We start from the raw sequence: 20,249 nt of genomic DNA, 5'->3' as shown, positions 1-20,249 counted from the left end.
CTAGTTTGGGTCAGGTGTCCTGTCTCTGCTTCCTCCCAGCTTCTTGTGCCCCTCCTCACTAGCAGAGCATGAGAGACTGAAAAGTCTTTGATCATATTGAGCAATAACTAAAGCATTGTTCTTAGACTAAACGTGAAACACAGCACTGCACCATCTGCTAGGAAGGAGAAAAATAACTCTTCCAGCTGAACCCAGGACATTGTGTCAGGAGTGCAAAGATGCAAATCTTGTTTTTTTTTACCATAACACCTTTCAAGTGCACTTGTATGGAGCTGTTAGGTCTGAATGGTAGAGCCATGTGCTTGGAAAAAAATGGAAAATTAAATAAAAGTCAGTTTCTGAGTGTTAAGTGACATAAAGGGAGCTGAACTCCTGGTATTACCTTGGAGGTGGGTAAAAGATAGCAAAGCATTTCCTGAAGCCCTGGGAATGGTTATAGCTCATTTTTGAAGTCTGGGCCAGAAGCTAAGGCTACCAGCACCTGTCCCTTGGTGCCAGCTGGTGGAAGCTGCAGTTTTCTTCCCTCTGCTGTTTCATTTTTAATCTTTCAGTGGAAGGAAACTGCAGTGCTGAAGGGGTCAAGTGAGTATATGTTTAAATAGTTCGGGGTTATACCTTAAGAGTCCAACAGAGCATGGGACTGTGGGATTTCAAGATAGGAGGAAAGGTGGGTTCCTGCCTCACGGCTCGTGTGTCAGAGGATGTCATGTCCTGTGTGCTCAAGAGGACCCGTTTGAAGATGGCCCCGTTTGTGGCATCAGCTAAAATCCGAGTCAGCCATCATCTTTCTGATGGTGATAGAGTGTCTGCTGACCGGAATAGTGTCCGTGTAGTGCGAGGAGCAGCAGACGACCAGCACTGGCAGGGCGAGAGGAAGGCGGCTGCAGGATCGGCGCTGAGAGCGGTGCAGCTGGACCCGCCGGCCGCTGCCAAGCTGTGGTGATGGAGCCGGCGGCCCCGCTGCGCCGGGCCCCGCCCCTCGGGCCGCTGGCGGCACCGCCCCCGCGCGCTGCGGCCGTTGTGGGCGGAGCTACCGGGGCGGGGCGGAGGCGCCGCTGGAGCGGAGCCCGGGGGCGGGCAGAAGGGAGGGAGGGGGCACGGCGGAGGTGGGGGCGGGGGTAGAAAGCGGCAGCAGCAGCGGCGGCAGCAGCATGGCGGCCGGGTGCGAGCGGCCGAGGGCGCCGCCGCCTCCCCCGTCTCCTCCTGCCGTTGCTCCGCCGGAGCCTGTGGGCCAGCTGCCCAAATAGCCGCCCTGCCCGGTCCTGCCCCGCCCGGAGAGCGCCCGGCCATGGAGCTCGCCAAGCCGGCCTTCCCCGCGCTGCCGCAGGCCAAAGAGGACTCTGAGGTGAGCGGCGGGGAGGGGGGAGCTGCCAGCGGCTGCCGCTCAGCCCTGCCTTGGGAGAGTCGCTGCCGCGCCGGCCTCGTGCGCGCCCGGCCCCGTGTGGCACGGCTGCTCACAGCCCCCCCGCGGGGCCCTGTCTCCCGCCGGTGGGTCCCTGCCGGGCCATGTTTGCCGTTCTCTGCCCCGTCCTCCCCTTCCCCTGGCCGCAGAGACCTCGCTGAGCTCTGAGCGCAGCCCCCGCGGGGCTCTATGGAGGCGCAGGTCCTTCTTGTCCCCCCTGTCCCGGTGTCACACCGGTCCGCCCGCCGCTGTGCCAGCCCCCGGGATCACCCACTGCATCGCCTGGTCCTGCCTGTGCCCTTTACTCCCTCAGAGACCCTCTTTCCTCCTGCATATTCTCTTTGGGGTGCATCCGGCCTTTCCCTTACTCTGCCGTCTGCCTGCTCTCGGTGCTCTTAGCGAGCCCTGCCTGCTGAAGATGGGGTGCCAGCCTTCACAGAGCCCCCGGGCTATCCCGGCTGACCGCTGCTCCCTCGGCTTTTGCCCTCTGATAGTGGCCCCTTGTGTGTTCTTCAGTGTGGCACGGCCTGGTTGTTAGTTGCCCTTTTGCTTCCCACTGCGTGTTCTCTCTCTCTTTGTATGTTCACCAGTCCTGTTCTCCATCTGCTGCTGGCTGCCTGTTTGTACGTGCAGAAAGGTAATGAGCTACTAGCAGTGAGGACCTGCATGCCCCCTTCCAAACAGTTGGTGTGCATGAACTCTTAGATACTCCAGAAACAGTTTGGCACTCCAGTGAGTCTGTTGGGAAGGCATTTCAAGAGCCAAGACTTCTTTGCAAACTAAGACAGGTGGCAATATCTGCCAAGACTGAGTTGCACCCTGTGTTGTGTCAGAGGAGTCGGGCCAGTGTGGTGTTTGATTTCTGAACTTGACTTAGCTTCTCAGTTCTGACCCTGAATACTGATGGTGTGTTGTCATGTGTCATAGACAGCCCCGAGTGTCCCACTTTGACAGGGTCAGGTACTTCCTGAAAAATGTCACAGTGCTCATGTGGAAGTTGATAGCATCTGAGCTCTTCAGAGGTCTATAGGTTGTTGTGTGTTTCATAAACATTAGTGTTAATTCCTGTTTTAAGAGAGCTATTGTTAAATGGTCTTAAATTGTGGTAAGTCACCTGAAATATGGAAAGTTACTGTGTCACTTTCAGTTTTGTTGTTAAGACTTTCTCCAGAGTGTGTTTAGAAGGAGGTGTTTGTAAGTTGTCTTGGCTGTTTTCAGAAGGCTGTGATCGCTTTGTATCTGAACAGAAATTATATAGCACTCTGTGAGGCTTATGACTTGGGGTTTTCTTAATATCTTTGTGGAGAAACTGATCCTATTGACAGCTATTCTGAAAATGGTCAACCCAGCCGGGATGGCTTTTGGAACCTGTTATAACTAGAATGGCTGAAAAGGCATGTGCTGTTAAAACAGTTAAAAACAGAAGTTGCTGCCCATCTAACAACTCCTAGCTGGTGAAAGCTGAAGTTATAATAGTATTCAGAGTGGATTTTATTTTTAGCTTTTTTTTTTTCATGCTCTGTCTCTCAGTGGCGTAATGTATAAAATGTGAGACCTTTACAGGCTGCAAAAACAGAGCAGAGAATTTCAAGGACTATTTTTTAAGTAAAACTCTTAAGATATTTTTCTTCCCAACACCTTACATCTGTGTCTGACTTAATCAAAATACACAGTTTATAATACAGTTGGAGTATTTATGGGTAGCAGGAAAGTTAAACCCAGTGGGGAATGTCAGAGTTTTCTTGTGGAGCTAACCTGCTAAGCAAAGTGTAAGATACTTCAGCCTTCAGCCCAGTCCTTACGAAGATGCTTTGGGAAAGCAAACTGAGGAAAATGAAGTCATTCTGCCCACAGAATGTAGTTATTTATGAGAAGCTGAAGATCATCTCTCGTGTGTTGCAGTGAGGTGGTTCTCTTATGAGGAGTACTCTCTAGTATTTCAGGAAGTTGGTTGTGTATGGTTTAATGGTGTCTTGGTAGATTTGAATTCAAGGTATTGTGGGGAAGAAGGGGAAGGGAGACAACCTGGGGAGTCCCTGGTTTACTTACTGATAAGAGTAAGGGCAACTTTGTGGTCATTTTAAGGCAATCTTAACTGCCACTCCCCACTCTCTTCTCCCTACTGACACTAATAACCATGTGACAGCTTAAATGATAACAGTAATAATAATACCAAATCAGTGTGAGCTGATGTGGTTGACTGCACAGCTCCATGCTCCCTAGTTGACACAAGAAAAGATCAGTGTGTGGGCAAGGCTATGCAATGGGTGACAGCAGCCTACAGCTGGATTGACTTAGGCAGGCTGCAGACGTGTACTCTAAATAAAAAGGTCAGTTTCCTGGCCTGTAGATTGTTCACAATGTCACTTATCCATACATAGCATTACGAATTGCTGTTGTTTTAAAGTACTTGGCTATTGGTACTTTTTGGATGCTGGTGGTATTTCCCTGATGGAGCGAGTTGTTTCACCTTTGCATTCTTAATCTGATACCATCTCAGCAGCTGCCCGAGCAGAAGTTGGTTCTTCTGAGAGGTACACATATATTATGAGGCATGGGGGGGAGTTCATTCAGGTGGTGAAACCGTGTATTAAAGGCCAAGCACAAACAGGTACTGGCAAGCATCTGCCATGCTTCAGTGTGTCAGCGCTGGCTGGCCTGTGGTGCTTCTTCCAGCCCTCTCTTGTGCATTGAGTTGTCCAGTTCTGCAAGGTGAGCTCATGAGGTCTGGGATGAACCAGCTTCCATCTTTCACTGGTGAGTCTATGGCAGTTAAAAGCCAAATGCCTTTTTACAGGTCCTTATGCCATCTGAGTGTTTTTTACTTCCAATTTTGGATGTTAAAAATGTAACTCATCATTCTTGAAAAGCTGAAACAAAAATCTGTATGGCACAAATGTCTGTAAACTACATGTTTAATGATACTGAATATGTCAAAGTCTTACATGTAATAGTGATCTAAGCTTAGATCTATGTCTTTTTCTAAAATTGGCATGTTTTCCAAGATAAGGTCTCAAAACTTCCTTAAATTTGAGAAGTACTGTGTATTTTTTCTTTCCCCATATATAAACATGTATGGATAAAGACCTGTTGAAGGAGGTCGGGTTAGTAACAGTGCATGCTGACATATTAGCACTGAGACATCTTAGCACTTTGTGAGAGATGGTAAGGACTGTAATAATTCAAAGAATTTAATGGAAATTATTTTCCCATTAGATTGTAAACAAAAAAAAATGAAAAGTAGTGCTAGGGTATAAGTACTGGGAACACAGCAATAATTAGCAGTTCATTTCTTTGTTAGGGTATGAGCATACTTGTTTGCAAGCAGGCTGAGTAAACTAGTATTTGTGATCTATTTATAATGGTTTTTAGAACTCTACATGGTTTTTGTAATGGAATTATCAGCTTATTGACTAAGCAATCATACTTGTCTATTTACTGTGTGTCAAAACTGAGCTCTATTTAGTGCATGATGAAATTTACATTTCTTGACAGCTGTATTTAGTCTGAATGCTAATGTATTTTTAACTACTTTTTAAAACTCTGTGGTAGTGCAGTCCATCTAAAGGTGGAACAAATTTCTTAAGCTTTTTTACTCTTGCACAATAAGAAATGCAAATAACCTCCTTAAACATAGTGATTCCCCCCACTGCAGTCTCTTTAAAATAAGTAGGAAGCCTGTATTAGAGTATTTATTTTACCTGCCCACATAATAGAGCAAAAGAAATTTTACAACAAATGTAATGTTATGCTGGGAAATGTAAATCGGGTGACAGATTTTGATCACGACTGGGATACTATCAGCCTGCTTTGCATAGATCAGAAGAAGTGCACTGTGACAGCTAAAGTCGAGCAGTCTTGTGAGCTGTGATAAGCTTATGCCTTGCATCAGTGGGAAGCCCATTCAAGTGCATAGGCATCCACACAGACATAAAGGGGGCTCACACCTGAAGCAGTTTGTAGAACTGGGTACTTAAAGTATATATTTTTTAATCTAAATGAGGATTATGAAGAGACCTGCATGTTCCTTGGCTGCCTCAGTGGAGCCCAGCTCACTAGGCTGTAGTTTAAAAAACAAAGGCATGAAAAAGAAGGTACTTGCTCCATTTATAAACAATTCTCATAATCTGAATTCACCTTTTCCTTTACCACTAAAACTTGTTCATTAGGGCCCATTCTACAGATTCTTTGTAAAAAGTGAATCCTCAAGACCTTTTATTGTAGTGGGTACAAATGGGGTGAAATATTACAAGAAAAAAATCTGATGGGTCTTGGCTTTTGTGCAAGTCTATTTAAAAAATAAAAGAAATGCAAAAAGTGTGGCAGTCCTGCCATTTGGCTGTGTGCTTCAAAGAAGCTGAAGAATTCTGCCTTTGGTGCTTTATTGTGCTTTAATAATTATAGAGCTATGGAATAGTTTGGGTTGGAAGGAACCTTCAAAGCTCATCTAGCCCTTGCAATGAGCAGGGAAATCTTCCTCTAGGTCAGATTGCCCAGAAACATGTGCATCCTGGCCTTGAATTTCTCCAGGGATGGCACATCTGCCTTCTCTCTGGGAAATCTGTTCCAGTGTTTTACCACCCTTATTGTAAAAAAAAAATTAATCTATAAAATAAGTTCAGTTCACACATAATAATATAAGAGTTCATACAAACATTATTGCATTATGCAGTAGTGCGTATGTAGTTAGTTAAATGAGTTCCATCAGAACAGATGATCACTATCATGTGTCAGTTCCAAAGTAACAACAAAGATTGATTCTGTTGTTATCAAACACAGTACCACTTAACAGTGCTGATGAGCCGGTGTGCTAATCGGTATTTCACAAGTTAGTAGAGGTATCTGTTTGAACTGATGTTACAGAATGGGACAATTCTGTAACAGTATTCTGTTTCTGCTTTCCATTTAGTTGCCTTAGTCCACCTTTTATCCTTTTCTGTGGCTTGTGTTTCTCTTTGCTAAAATAACCTTTATTTTCCTGTTGTATGCTTCTTCCTTCCTCTCTGTGCTCTGTCATTCCCACCTGCTATTGTTTTTCCTCTCCACCTTCCTGCTTTTGTATTCCTTTGTATTTACAAAATCAAAAATGTCTGTACAATGAGAACTTCATTATCTGAATACTCTTTACAAATAAACAGAAAGCACTGTTAAACACTGCTTCCCAGCCTATGTTTACCATTCTTGAGGCTTGACTGAAGTGGGATCTCTGACCAAGGGGGGACTTGCTGTTACAGCAAAGCCCATCTAATAGCTGGCTTTGCTAAAAAGCAGCTTTACCCATCCTGCCAACCATCCAGTGTTGTCACCAGTTTTGTCCCAATGCTTATCTGACCTGTGGTGACCTGGAGCGGGGAGCTTACTTGGTTGACAACCAGCTTTGCTAAAAAAGCAGTTAGTGTGGGGCCATTATAATTTCCTGAGCATGGTACTATAGGATTAAACAGCCATGAAAGGGTGGGAACGAAACCTTGCCCTTGTTTGTAGTTAATATTGAGGCTCTAAAAGTAGCATGCTTTGCAGTGAGAGATGTGACAGTTTTCAGTAATATTCAGATATTTTTCTTTAATATGTTTTCAGTACTTCATTTTATGTTTTCCTGTTAGAATATGGGAAATGAATGTGCTCTGTTACATGAAATACTTCAGTATTTCATGATTTTGCTTGACAATTGTTCTGTTTTACAAAAAGCTTTACTTTTGTGCAGGTGTTTAATGATAAAGTCCCCTCCCTCCCTTTTGTTTGACTGTCAGCCGTGAGTATATTTTTATATTCCAACATACTATCTAAAGTACTGTCAGAACCAAGACGTGCTTTTTTTTTTTTTTTTTAATTGTGTAAATTAACCTTAAAACTGCCTCAGTTGCATATAAAGCTTTTGCATCAAGGTAATCATTGAGAGATCAGGACCCATCCACAATCCAAGCTGTAGCTTGCTTAAGGGGGGGTGATAGCAGTATTGACAGTTAATGCCATCATGCACTCTGACTGTTCTGATTAGAACATTGTTTAGCTGGACTTTAATTTCCTATACAGCGTGGTCAAAGTTAGAGCCAAGAGATCAGTTGGCTAGAGCAGCTGAAGGAATTGAAGCAGGTCAGTAGAATGTGTGGCTGGCATTGCCGTAACAGTTGTCTTCAGCTTGATTTCACAACTTGTGGAAGAGTGTTGTATCAAGTTTGGAGAAAAGACTTTGAGTGTTACAGCTTATGTGCGTATTCCACTAGACAGGGAAACAAATTTAGGCAAGAGGATTCTGACAGCCCTAGGTTTTTGAGGTACACAAGGAAGGATCAGTCATGGGGAAGTGTTACTATGATAAATTGTGATGGGAAGAGAAATCAGTACAGAGAGGTAAATGATGCTGTTAATCATCAGCAAAAGAGCTGTTTTGAGTGTTGGAAAAGGGTCAGAAACCTGTTGTAGTTAGGAAGGTTTTTCTGGGAGTTGTGTTCAGCTTTTCAACAGGACTTGAAAGCAGGAAGAGTCACTGCAGGTGGTGGCTGCTGCCCAGGGGTGCTGAACAGATAAGTGGCAGCAGCTGAAATCCAGAAAAGATAGTGGATTCTCCTTCTTTAAACTACTGGTCTGATATATTTTAGTAGTGGGGTTTTTTTTCTGCACCTTTGAAAGCATCTTCCTTCATCTAGGGCAGTCTGTGGTTTTCAGGCTACTAATTATAAGGCAGCAAGAGTTTAACCATAATGATGAAAGTGCAGCGGGTTGCCTTCCAACTAAAGCTGAGCTTCATCAGAGACCAACTGGGATATACTGACTAGAATATACCTTTTATATGTGGGAATTAGATGAGTCTTCAGACTTCAACTGCCTGTTAGGGACCAGTTAAGTGATTTCACATATGTACATTTCACTACATTGCTTCTGGTGAGGCATGTGTGGATTACACAGGGTATCTTGAGATGCTGTGTTTAAAAAGCAGTCATTGCTTTTGTGCAGATCTTGAGCATAGACAAGTCTCAATATCAGGGATGTGAAACTGATATAAAATTCATTTTATGAATTTTTGAGTCCTAGCCATGGTCACTCAGGGAAAATCCATGTGTACAGGCATTTGCACATGTCAGTGTGTAAGACATTAGGGGTGTTTTGCCATTAAACTGTTCTTCTAAAGAACAGGTATAGTTATGGCAAAATACCAACAAAATAGCCATAATTGTTGGGAAAGTAATTCTCTGTAGTTTAGATATTGGTTACCAAGAAGCAATTTGTAATGTATACAAGTCTTATTCATTCTTGTCTTCAGTTTATTTCAGCCAGAGGCTGGCTGTAGATGGGGAAAGAAGGGCTTTGAAACATGCTTCATTCCCTTTTCTCTTGACAGTCACTCCATTTTGGGACAGTAGTTGAAATGCTTTACATAGTCCCTGGCATTTTATTTGTGTGAATCCAAAACAGCAGATAGGTGCTGTGAACACCCTCAGCGAAACAGCTGAGCTGTCTGTTAAACTTGTCCATCAGTGAATCACAGTCAAGCTTGGGAAGGTCTGTCAGAGGTGAGTGGCTCCTCTTTTCAGAGTTTTAAAGACTTTGGAGTTGTGGGTGTTAATTTTTTGTATTCTTTCTCTGTACTTTTGTATGTTGTGAGAATTGAAGGTGATGTTTTGGTGTTTCCAGGTAAGTTGTTGCTTGTTCTGAAGAGCCTACAAAGTACTTAGCAGTAAAGTTTGTTGTTACTTTATCCAGCCCTGGCTGGATGTTGTTTTCTTAGCAAAAATCTTCTATTTGGTCTCTTAAAAACAAACTTTCAATTGTTATTTTTCTGATGGGTGGTTCAGACAGCATGGAAAACATGACTGATGAATGAATTCCTTAAAATGAGACCTATGCTTGGGCTCAGCTTACATTCATAGGTTAATTTTGCATTGGAATAATCTTGCATTGTTGGTTTTAGACACCTTGAAGGGTTGTCAGGAAATCGCCAGAATCACTCTCAGTAGTTTGTGTACTTGTTTCAGATTAAATGTTTTCTTCCTACATCACCTTTCAGATAACTATTTTGCAAACTAAATCCCACTGAAAACTGTATCTTTTAAGCTTCTTGATGAACATTGAAGACTAATGTCTGGAGCCAATACTAACTCTTGTTCAGAACATCTGTGGCATCTCTTGTCTTTTGGGTATTGATTTTCCTTTGGACTGTATATTGCTAAGTTCTCACCTACCTACTTTTGCACACTTTACAGTTGTTGGGACTAGCACAATTTCCTGCTTCTGATGCATTTAAAAGAAATATTTATAATGTAAAGTCTCCTTACCCCAACGTGGTGATGAATTAGGGTTGTCATTATGCGCCATATTAAGACTTCTAAATTCTACAAATAGTGTAATAAACCCACTGAAGTGTTTAATACTCCTGGAGTATAGCTGAAGCTTTTCAGAGTTTATTCATCTTACTGTTGCTTTTATACTTGAGAAAAACTAGGGTTTTCTTGCTTTTTGATGAGCAAATGATGCTTTTGTATCTGCAATGAGACAGCTGGGTTATGCTACTAAACACTCTTAGATCAACCCAAATATCTGTTTCTGTGCCCAGAGGATACAGTTCTGTAAATGTCATCCTTTTGTCACAGGTTTTCTAATTTCTACTATCAGGATATTTTATTATTACAGCTGAAACATGCAGAAATAATTTAGCTGCATCTCTGTATCTTTAGCAAAGACCTTGTCGGTGCATTTATTTCTCTGCTTCTACCATTTTAGGTTGTAGTCAGAGCATTGTTTTGAGTTGCTTAATGTTTGTTTGCTTTCTCAGAAATACTTTGTCAGACACAATTCAGGTGGTTTCCAGACTATCTTTACTGATACTAATCCCCTCTCTAATTCCACCTCCAAGAGCTAGCAAAACCTCCCTGTGTTTGGGGGAAGCACTGGATTTTTCTTGTATGTCTTAGTAAAAAGAGGGTTAACGTGCAATACCAGTACAACTGCAGGTGCTGGGGTGGACAGTATTGCAGTTTAAGGTTTATCTTAGTGGAATCCTGAGCTTGTTTCAGAGGTGGAGTATTCAGAGTTTTAACTTTCTCATAGTTTTGAGGAGAACATAGCAAGAGTGACATATGGCAGTGTTTTTTTCTTAGCTGCTGGTGTATGCGGAGTGAACAACAGAGTTATGTAAATATATGTATGCATTTGATTTGGTATGTTTTAACTATTTCTTTTTATCTTTTTTTCCCCTCCAGCTGGTAACTGTGATCTCAGATACAACTCCTTCATGTGTGAGGGTCAGAGAATGAGTAAGAGCCTGTTAATAGAGGACAGTGGGAGTTGGAAAGAAGGAGAGACAGGAATAGAGTCTGCCTGAGCATTTTTCTGTTCAGCTTTGGCAGTTCTGTAAAGTGGAGCAAAGGATAGAGATGTTGATCCTGGCATTTGCTTTGGGCAGTTCTGATAGATTGAGCTGGATGATAGTAAATAGTTGAGGTATTTCCTGAGTGGTGAACACTCACAGAGAGGGTCTGAGGTTCTATAGAAGGGTGTGATGTGCTATATATAAATTAATTGATGAGGAGCATCATGTCCTTGTGGCTGAACACGAGTATATGCAGTTACTGTGGAAGGATCCTTCCCAGTGTAACTGTCTGGGGTGGAGAAAAGTGGAGATTCATTTTAGTGGTTTGCTATGCTCATGGAGAGCGTTAAGTTTCTAGAATTGCTAATCCTGAATATTCAAAATGCAGTTAGTTTGAATGTATTGGGTGGGGCAGTGTAGACTCTAAGGGAGTTACCTGCTATACGTGTTATCTTCTAACTGTTTTGCCAGTGGTGATAGGAATGTGCCAGGCAAAATGTACCTGGTACAGAATGTTCTAAAGCTTTCTTACTTTTTTTTGTTGACCTCTCCACGCCAGAGGGAAGCTTCTGAGCAGAAAGCTGAGGTGTGGATGTACAACCCTGGCTGTTCTGCACTGGCTCCTTCACTGATAATGTAGTGAGCTTGAGGTTTCTTAATATTAGCTTTCAAAACAGTGTTCCTTGCACGTGGAGTGTGCCTGTTACCTGTGTGGAGAGTTAGCAGTGAGCGTAAGCACCCTGCCTGGTGTGTAGCAGGTAGCTTGTACAGTCTGAGAAAATAAATTCCAAGTTATTTCTATAGCATGCCAGTACAGATCTCTGCCTGAATGTGTTTTTCCCCTTGTCTGTATATGTAGTTATGTTTTATTTTATTTTTAAGGATTGGACCTATCCCATGAGGAGAGAGATGCAGGTATGACATGCTTTCATTTACCATTTCAGTAACAAAACATATTGTGTTCAGCGAGTGAAAGAAAGTGCCCTACAAGGGAGCAGGTACCAGAATTAGTCTGGAGGGGTAAAGTACCAAGCAGCACCATGCAAGAGATGAGGATTGCTAGCTTGGAGTGCAGCTGGACTTGGATCTCTGCTGTACAAAGACTTAAAAAGAAATGTAGTAATTTTGTCCTTCAGAATCCCCCAAATACTACATTTTTAACTCTGTGAATGTTCTTGGGAGATGACTGCTAAAAATATATTGGCTTTGCTTTTCAACTTAAATTTGGTTGGAAGTAAGTGTTCTCAAGTAGGATGAGCAATTAAAATTTTCCTACCATGGTGTCAGCCAGATCTTTGCAAAAATAAGTTCTACAGACCTACATGTCTCTATTGGTGGGGGGGTAAATGTTTAAAAATGTGTATTTTCCTACTACTAGGACAAAGTTAGCAGATTTACCATGTGTGTATCTTTCACCATGAGAGCAATTTGGAATTAATTGCAAGACACGATTATATACAAACATAAAGTTCCCTTCATTTGATCTGGAGCTGGGTAAGATGCAGTAATCAAACTGGAACTTTGTCCAAATAAAGGACTTGATTTCTGTTCCAAAACAAGATTACTGCAGAAAGATCATGTTTCTTTTATTTTGCCAAACTGATTTTTTTTTTACCTTATCCTGTTATAAATGACGCTTGATAACACATCTCACTAATATGTAAGTCTCTTTTCCATAGCCATAGTCTGAATTGAGTGTATTATTTAAAATAATTTTGACTTGGTATTAAATGTCTGTGTTCTTCTGCCTCCTAGGAAATTTTACCTGGGTTATTTTTAGGCCCGTATTCTTCGGCTATGAAAAGCAAGGTATGATTTTCAGAATAGTGTCTCATAAGGAAACTTTGCTGTGACGATTTGATTTGTTACTGTGGCAATATGTTTGTGTGTTCTGTATGGGTGTTAATATGGCTGCAGTCCTGAACTGGAACATGAAAGATGCCAGAGTAGAAGTAATACATGGTGCATTTATGGAATGGTCCTTTTAGCCTGTGGGATTATCTGACTGAGGCTGGTGTCAATGCCTCTGCTTTCCAGGGTGAATCTGAAATGCCCTCTCAGGCACATGCTGGGCAGTTGACACTTAGAAGACTCCTTTCCTTCACAGTGTTGTGAGCTAAAGGGTTACTTCAGGAAGAAAAAAACCTAAAAAAGAGCCCTGATGAAATTCTTTTCATGTGGCCCGAAGTTCAGGATGTGTTCATACACACATGTGCTCTCTCAGTTCAGCCAGTCAGCTCTACCTGTGCCTTACAAACCAGAAGTGCCAGTTTGAAGTGACTTGCACACTAATTGCAGTGAGTGTTCATGAGTGACCTTTTTGTGCTATAATTGAGTCTTATAATCAAGCTTGAATATAACTTTTCTTAGGAAATGGTGAATAGTTTGAGACATGCATGTTCCTGATCAGGCTATCTATTTCCTTTGCAAAAGCATTGCAACATAAATCATGTATGTGTGAGTGGGAACTTGCACATACACAACAAAGTAAGGCGAATTGCATCAACAATAAAGTCAAGTGCTGCTAAGACAAAGCTTGTATCTGTGAACTTACCTCATAGTTTAAATGATCTTACTTTCAGTGGTCTGATTACAGCAAGAATCCAGTGTTGGATGTAAACTTCTACATCATGTAGGGACTTGTCATTTCAGGCAAAGTGAAAGGTGGGCCAAGACAAGTTCATTGAATGCCTTCTTTACTGCCTGTTCTTCTTATCATTGTCATGAATGCCTTTTCTTGCAGCTCCTAATAGTCGTGTCTTGTCTTTTATATAAAACATTTTTTACACTATGCTTTGAATATTAGAAAACCAACTTTGGCTTTCCTTGAACCCTGTTGTGTATTTAGGCATAGCTTTTCTTCTGTTGCTCTGCAATAGATGGATTCCATAATTTTAAAAATAAGTGTGTGGTTTTGTTTTTCCACAGCTACCTATACTTCAGAAACATGGAATAACCCATGTAATATGCATACGGCAAAACATCGAAGCGAACTTTATTAAACCAAACTTCCAACAGTTATTTAGGTGAGAAATGATCAAGATTTTCTGTGTTAGTGTTCTTTCCAAATATTTTCACACAGTCAAAACCTTTTGAAAAAATGTGCTAAGGCATAGACATACTCTTAAATCCAAACCATAAAGTGTATTCATCCTAATAAACTCCAGACATAGGCACATCTGCAGATGAGAAATATTCTTGCAGTAACTGAAACATGAGACCCTGCTTGGAGTACCGTGTGCAGTTCTGGTGTCTCCAGCATAAAAGGGATGTAGAGCTGTTGGAGTAAGTCCAGAGGAGGCCACAAGGATGATAAGGGGGCTGGAGCACCTCCTGTATGAAGACAGGCTGAGGGAAAGTTTAACTTAGATATAAGGAAGGAGCTCTTTACTGTGAGGGTGATGTGGCACTGGAATGAGTTGCCCAAAGAAGTTGTGAATGTTCCATCCGTGGTGGTGTTCAGGGCCAGGCTGGACAGAGCCTTGGGTGACATGGTCTAGTGTGAGGCATTCCTGCCCATGGCAGGGGGGTTGGAACTAGATGATCTTAAAGTCCTTTCCAACCCTAACTATTCTATGATTCTTCACCTGTCTAGAGTTTTAAAGCTGTTAGTTGTGAATAGTTCCTCCTGCTAATAAAACATTTGAGGTAACTTAATCAGAATGGTACCTCTGAAAAAGTTGCGTAGAGCCCCAGAAAAAGAACCCTGACCCATATTTACACACTGATGGGGAGCATGTGAGTGTGTAGTATTTGACTTGTCTGTAGCATAGCACTTGTGAATTTCTTCTCCTCCGAGATGTGTTTTTTGTCAGGAGATATCAGAGCAGGTTCCTCACATCCTTTTTCATAAGGACAGCTCCAGAGGTTGCTTCATTATAGAAATTCTAGAGCTCGGACAAGAAAGTACAGCTGGGAGAGTAGTGCTAGTTTCCTTCTGCGGTTTGAGTAAGGTGGGGTTGAATCAGCTGTACAGGGACTGGTAGCAGCAACTCAGTAGTACTGTGTACTCATAGCAACTGTTTTCATTGTAGGTATTTAGTCCTGGATATTGCAGATAATCCAGTTGAGAATATAATACGATTTTTCCCCATGGTAAGTATTTGTGTGTTCATGTGAATGGATTGGGAATGGAGTTGCCCAGTAAGAGTTTTCTGAACTGAAAAATAGTGGTTTCAAATCTGGGATACCCAGCCAGAGGTTCCTGGAGGGGCTGAGAACTCTTATGTGACCTTACTGCCACACTAGTAAGTGTAATTAACTTCTTTTTACAAGTATAGACACTGAGGCAGAGTTCAAAGGGCTGTATCTTATTATGGTCTTGGGGAGGGGCAAAAGGGAGGAGTAAAAAAGGCTGTTCTCAAAACAAAGAACATCACGAGGAGATGCTGGAGAAATTGGCCTATAGAAAACTTACTTTTTGAGCTCAAGAGTATTTATATCTCTTGTATCAAGTTCAACAGGATATCAAACCAAGTTTAACAGAAAATAGGAACTAGATAGTGTAATTAAGTTTTACAGCATCTTAAGGCATGTTTACTGTAGAGGAGTTAAAAAGTAACTTTACATTATACAGTATCCATCACATACTAACATTTGGAAATAGAATAAACCCCTTACATTTGAGCTATGGTTTTATATCTTTAGGTTAGTTTGCAACAGAGCAAAAACATTTTGGTCCTTCCCCATCCATACAAACCAAACAAAGCTCTTCTCTGCCATATGCAGAAAGGCCAGTGATCATGTTTTTGCAGAACAAGGCACCAAATCAGTTGATGGCTTATGGCTTTTCTAAAGTGTAATGCCATTAAATCAAACATCTTTGCAAATCTTGCAGCTCTATATTGGTATATTTTTACGTCTAGTCTGAGCTTTCCCTATAATAAATTATTTAGCTTTGCTTTTCATCTAATCAGCTGTTTCAAGCTGGCAGTATGCCACAGACCTCATTGCATTATGTCTCACAGATTGATTAGACCTACTTCTGTAACTGAAAATACCATTGTAGAAATTCCCTACTGACCCCTGTGTGTTCCTAGGGGTCCAGGCTGTATTACTGCTGATGTGTGGAGGGTTTTGTTTGTCATTTTGTTGTTTGGGTTGGGTTTTTTCCCCCAGCTGTTCAGCAGACATGTTTGGAAGTTACCTTTTAGGATAACGTGACATAATGATTGTAAAAAGCACAGTAATGGAACTTTATGCATTTTGTTTCTGGCTTCACATTTTTCACTGACAATTTTATGGATAGTTAAATGTACAAAAGAAATAATGCCCAGTTGAAGTGGTGTCTAAGTCTATATAAACAGATCTGTATAAGAGTGTGTTATTGTCACTGTATATAAAGACAGATAAAATTCTGCCAAATTTAAGTGCAAGTAGCAGTAATGTCTAAAATAATCTGAAACTTTGAGTCTTTTTCTTTTTCGTAGACTAAAGAATTTATTGATGGAAGTTTACAAAGTGGAGGTAAAATCATTAACTTTTTTCCTTCGCTTACTAATATGTTGTTAAAGCTTTAAAACTTAGTGATCTGTATTAGTGTCTCTTAGGTATTAGGTTTTCTTGTATTTGTGGTTTTATTGTGCTTGACTTAAACTATCAAAGTTCGTAGGAAAATGTTCTTTCCTTTGCCTCCTACTGGAAAACAAACCTCTTTGAATATCTGGGGTTTGGGTCGGTTCCCCTCTTTTAAACATAGCTGTGTTCTGTGCATGAAGTTTGCATTAGTGAGGGCTAAAAATCTGCATTGTGCTCCTGGAATGCAGATTCTGCTACTCAGAATCCTCTGAGGCAGGGATCTGTGCTTCTCTATCCAAGGCAGTAATGGACAAAGTGTAGTCAGTAATCCAGAGTGAAATAAGACACACCTTTTATTTTTAGGATGTACCTTGCTTCTGTGTAGTTCTCCATAATGAGGAAAGAAAGCCTACTTTTCAAAGAATTTTCTTCAGTCTATACAAGTTCTTTGTTTATTTTTTTCCTTCTTAGGAAAAGTTCTTGTCCATGGAAACGCAGGGATTTCTAGGAGGTAGGAAACCATCCATCCTGCTTACTCTATTTTTAAACAATGGAAACATCTTTTACTAATGTTTTTCTTTGTTACTTTTCAGTGCTGCCTTAGTTATTGCATACATAATGGAAACATTTGGGGTGAAGTACAGGTAAGAGCGAAGCATGGTCACATAGTTAACCGTTTGTCTGAAAAGGCTGGAGTGAGAGAGCACTTAGTACTGATAAGAGGCCTAATATATCTGTAGACATTAATGTTTTAATTCAAGTAGTGTAAGCAAATAGTAACTTTGGAGGGAATGTAAACAGTTGTGTATTGATGCATAACCCAGTTAGCTACTGAGATTGAATGAAGACTGTGCATGGGGCAGATCATTCCATTTCACTTCATTGTAGATCTGTTTACATCCTTTCTTTAAGAAGCAGGTACCTGCTGTTAATGGAAACAGGATACCAGCCTAAGCAGGCTGATGCCTTGCCGTAAAACTATAGGAAGGGCCCAAAGAGGCTGTTCTAAGTTTTGTGTTGAGAACAGGCCAGCAAGCTGACAGCTGTAGGTAGGCCTGGGCAAATAGTGTTTTACAACTAGTATTATTTTACACTTCTGCCCAAACAACTTCAGTTGTATAAACTGGCTCTGAGAAACAGTTAAAGGCTGTATATTTCCTAAGAGCTAGGAACTGGAAGGAAGACTCCTGAAACCACACAGACTTCTATCACTGTCTGTTTTCCACTCAGGTATTTTCTCTCTCCTTCTCTTTTTAAGGGATGCATTTACTTATGTTCAAGAAAGAAGATTCTGTATTAATCCAAATGCTGGATTTGTCCATCAACTTCAGGTGCCTTTTAGGGTTTGTTTTGGTTTTTTTTTTTTTGTCTGGTCAATAACTCAGAGGCCATTTGATGAATCACCTTCCTGTAAAACAGATGTTTCTACTTAGATTTAACATTTACTGTAAAAGTATGCTTCAAGTAAATGTCAGAAGCTAAAGTAGAGCTTGGAAGGAAGATGAGTGGGTACCCACTTCATTACACTTAAGCTTTAGACAAAGCAAATCCAGGAAGGGAGGAGAAATAAAAATCCTGGTTTGTGCAGTGAGTAAGAGGCTCTGAAACAGCTTAATTGATGACTAAGGAAAGTGCTGGGTCGCATGGGAAAATGGTGCAGCATGCATTGGTGTCTTGACACTCTCATTCCTAGGTGATGAAATTCACAAATCTGAAACAGCAAACAGCGGTATCATAAAGTTGCTTTATTATAGTCAAGGAATCTGTGGGGTGAATGGTGGGCAAGCACCAGGACGGTATGCTGAAACAGGCTTGCAGTGTCTCTGCTATTCAAGATGATGAGTATCTTCGGAGGGGTTTTTCGGATGGGGGTTTGCTTTTTTTAAAGTAACTCCTTAAGGAGTTACTGTGTAGTACTGAAAGTGTGACAGGTCACTGGAATGCAGCTTGATGGCCCTGTGTGGTTTGTCCTTGTAACAGATCTCTGAAACTACTGTATTCTAAGTTTGGGTTGTTTCTACTGTCCAGATTGGGAGCAACGATTTCTCTGAACATTCTCACAGAAGTTTTGGGTTTATTTTTTAGTGAAAGTTTACTTTGTTCTCTTTTGCTCTTTTTTCCTGATGCTTTTGTCATTCACATCAAAGCAGCAAAGAACTCTCCTCTAAAATCTCTGCCTTACTATAAGCTACTCGCTAGACCATCTTAGTGAACTCTCTGAATTAGCCCTTCTTGTGCTTACAAAGCGTTATGCTAAATTAACAGCAATGTGTATTATTAAACTTTTTCAGGAATATGAAGCCATCTATCTAGCAAAATTAACCATACAGATGATGTCACCACTGCAGCTGGAGAGATCCCTCGCAGTTCCAGCTGGTACTACAGGTCAGAAGCCGTGTGTTGTGTGTGATGCTGCCTGTCTTAAGTGGTGTTATGAAGTGACTCTTGTACTCCCTAAGCGAACCTTCAGCAGCAGCGAACCTCCAACTTTTGGGAAGGGGATGGCTGCACTTGGTGTGTAAGCACTGTTCAAACTTCAGTGTGCAGTATGCATATTCTGTTTTCTTATGTTTGAGCTTCCTTCCCTGTGGTGTTTTCTGCACTTCCACACCATGCTGGAGAAGGGCCCTGTCCTTCAAAAACCCTGAGTGTGCTGGAGGAATCAAGAGTGACAGGTTGAAAGCAGCCAATGTTCATTATGTGATCACTGCCCTTAAAATTAAGGCAGTTGCTCTGAAAAGTGTTTTGTTGCATCATTAAACAGATAATGGGGGATGAGGGCATGTAAAAGCTGTTTTCTCAGTCATATAGAGGTCTGCCAGTAGTCACCCCTGCTGTGGAAATAGAGTCTGGGGGAGATGTAAAGGGAGTGCAAGAAATGACAGATTCTAGGAAACTTCCTTTCCATGTGGAGAAGTGTGAGGGAAGCAGAGTGCTGTCAGCATCTGGCTGTCCAAAAGCAGAATGTCTTCGAAGGGTAGAGTCCCTGCCAGAATACAATAGCAACTGCCCTGTAGTCTTCCTCATAGCTGTGTATTGTGAGAGCTGATCTTTTCAGATGTCTCCTCCTTCCTCTTGCCTTTTGCAGGAAGTTTAAAGCGAATGCATGAAGAGGATGAAGAACTTGGAACCGTGCATGTGGCAGCAGCACAGAATGGATGACATTTGAGGACAAGCACTGTTTTATTGTGAATTCCTGCCGAGAAAGGTGAAGAAAACTAGAGAAAAAGAAAACAGAATTGTAAGCAAAATAATGAACACACATAGCTTCCTTTCAATTACATGTTGCTTCCAGATGTAAATCTGCCTCTGCAACACACTAAACATCTTTTTTAAGATGTTGGACTTCTTGAATGAATAGATGGCACTGATTGTTTTACTCCTTTTTTACACTTTACAGTTTTATTCTAAACCAAGATTTTTGGACTTGCAAAGAGGTATTATTGCAATAATGCACTTTTCATACTTGAAATTTCTTTATTTGTATGATATAAAGTTATTACTTTAAACAAAATGCAAGTTGGGGGGGATTTGTTTATAAAGTTATTTGTGTAATTTATAACAAGAGACTTTAGTAAAGAAAAAGTTTGCTAAAACTCACCTTGTTCTCAGTATATATTGTGGTCATGCTTGTAGAAATGTGCTTTATGAATTTCAGTGTGCACTACTACTGGCAATTGAGCAACAGCAGTGATATAACGAGTATTTAACTCTTTACCTTGTTATAAACCTCACTATATTTGAATTATTTTGAGGCTGACACTCTGAGATCAATTTGAGACAAAATACCTCTAAAATCTCACTGATGACTTAATGAAATAGTCATGTGCTGAATTAGTAGAGAGCAGATACCGATTTTACATACGTCAGGACTGAATTCTTTCAGCTAGTGCTGAAAAGCTGTTAGTTACAGGATTATTTAAATTGAACAAAACAACATGACCCATCCCTCTAGTAGACTAGAACATCTTCACATTGGTACTGAAGTAGTAGTTCTCTTTGTAAAACAATAGTTGTATCATT

At 41.2% G+C, this 20,249-nt stretch overlaps 1 protein-coding gene across 1 annotated transcript; it reads left to right on the top strand.

Moving 5' to 3' along the window:
- The first annotated feature begins 1,128 nt into the window (after positions 1-1,128).
- Positions 1,129-19,449, top strand: STYX (serine/threonine/tyrosine interacting protein). Its single transcript, XM_034062286.1, has 11 exons — positions 1,129-1,345; positions 11,592-11,624; positions 12,465-12,518; positions 13,638-13,735; positions 14,744-14,804; positions 16,139-16,175; positions 16,698-16,737; positions 16,820-16,870; positions 17,485-17,557; positions 18,518-18,611; positions 19,315-19,449. Exons 1-11 carry the CDS (start codon positions 1,289-1,291, stop codon positions 19,386-19,388), a joined length of 672 nt encoding a protein of 223 aa, XP_033918177.1. The 5' UTR covers positions 1,129-1,288; the 3' UTR covers positions 19,389-19,449.
- The last annotated feature ends 800 nt before the right edge of the window (positions 19,450-20,249 follow it).

This window comes from Melopsittacus undulatus, chromosome 4 (genome assembly GCF_012275295.1).
Source record: "Melopsittacus undulatus isolate bMelUnd1 chromosome 4, bMelUnd1.mat.Z, whole genome shotgun sequence".
In the NCBI taxonomy this organism is placed as follows: Eukaryota; Metazoa; Chordata; class Aves; order Psittaciformes; family Psittaculidae; genus Melopsittacus; species Melopsittacus undulatus.
The sequence above is the reverse complement of the archived record's forward strand: the minus strand, read 5'-3'. Positions and strand labels throughout refer to the sequence as shown.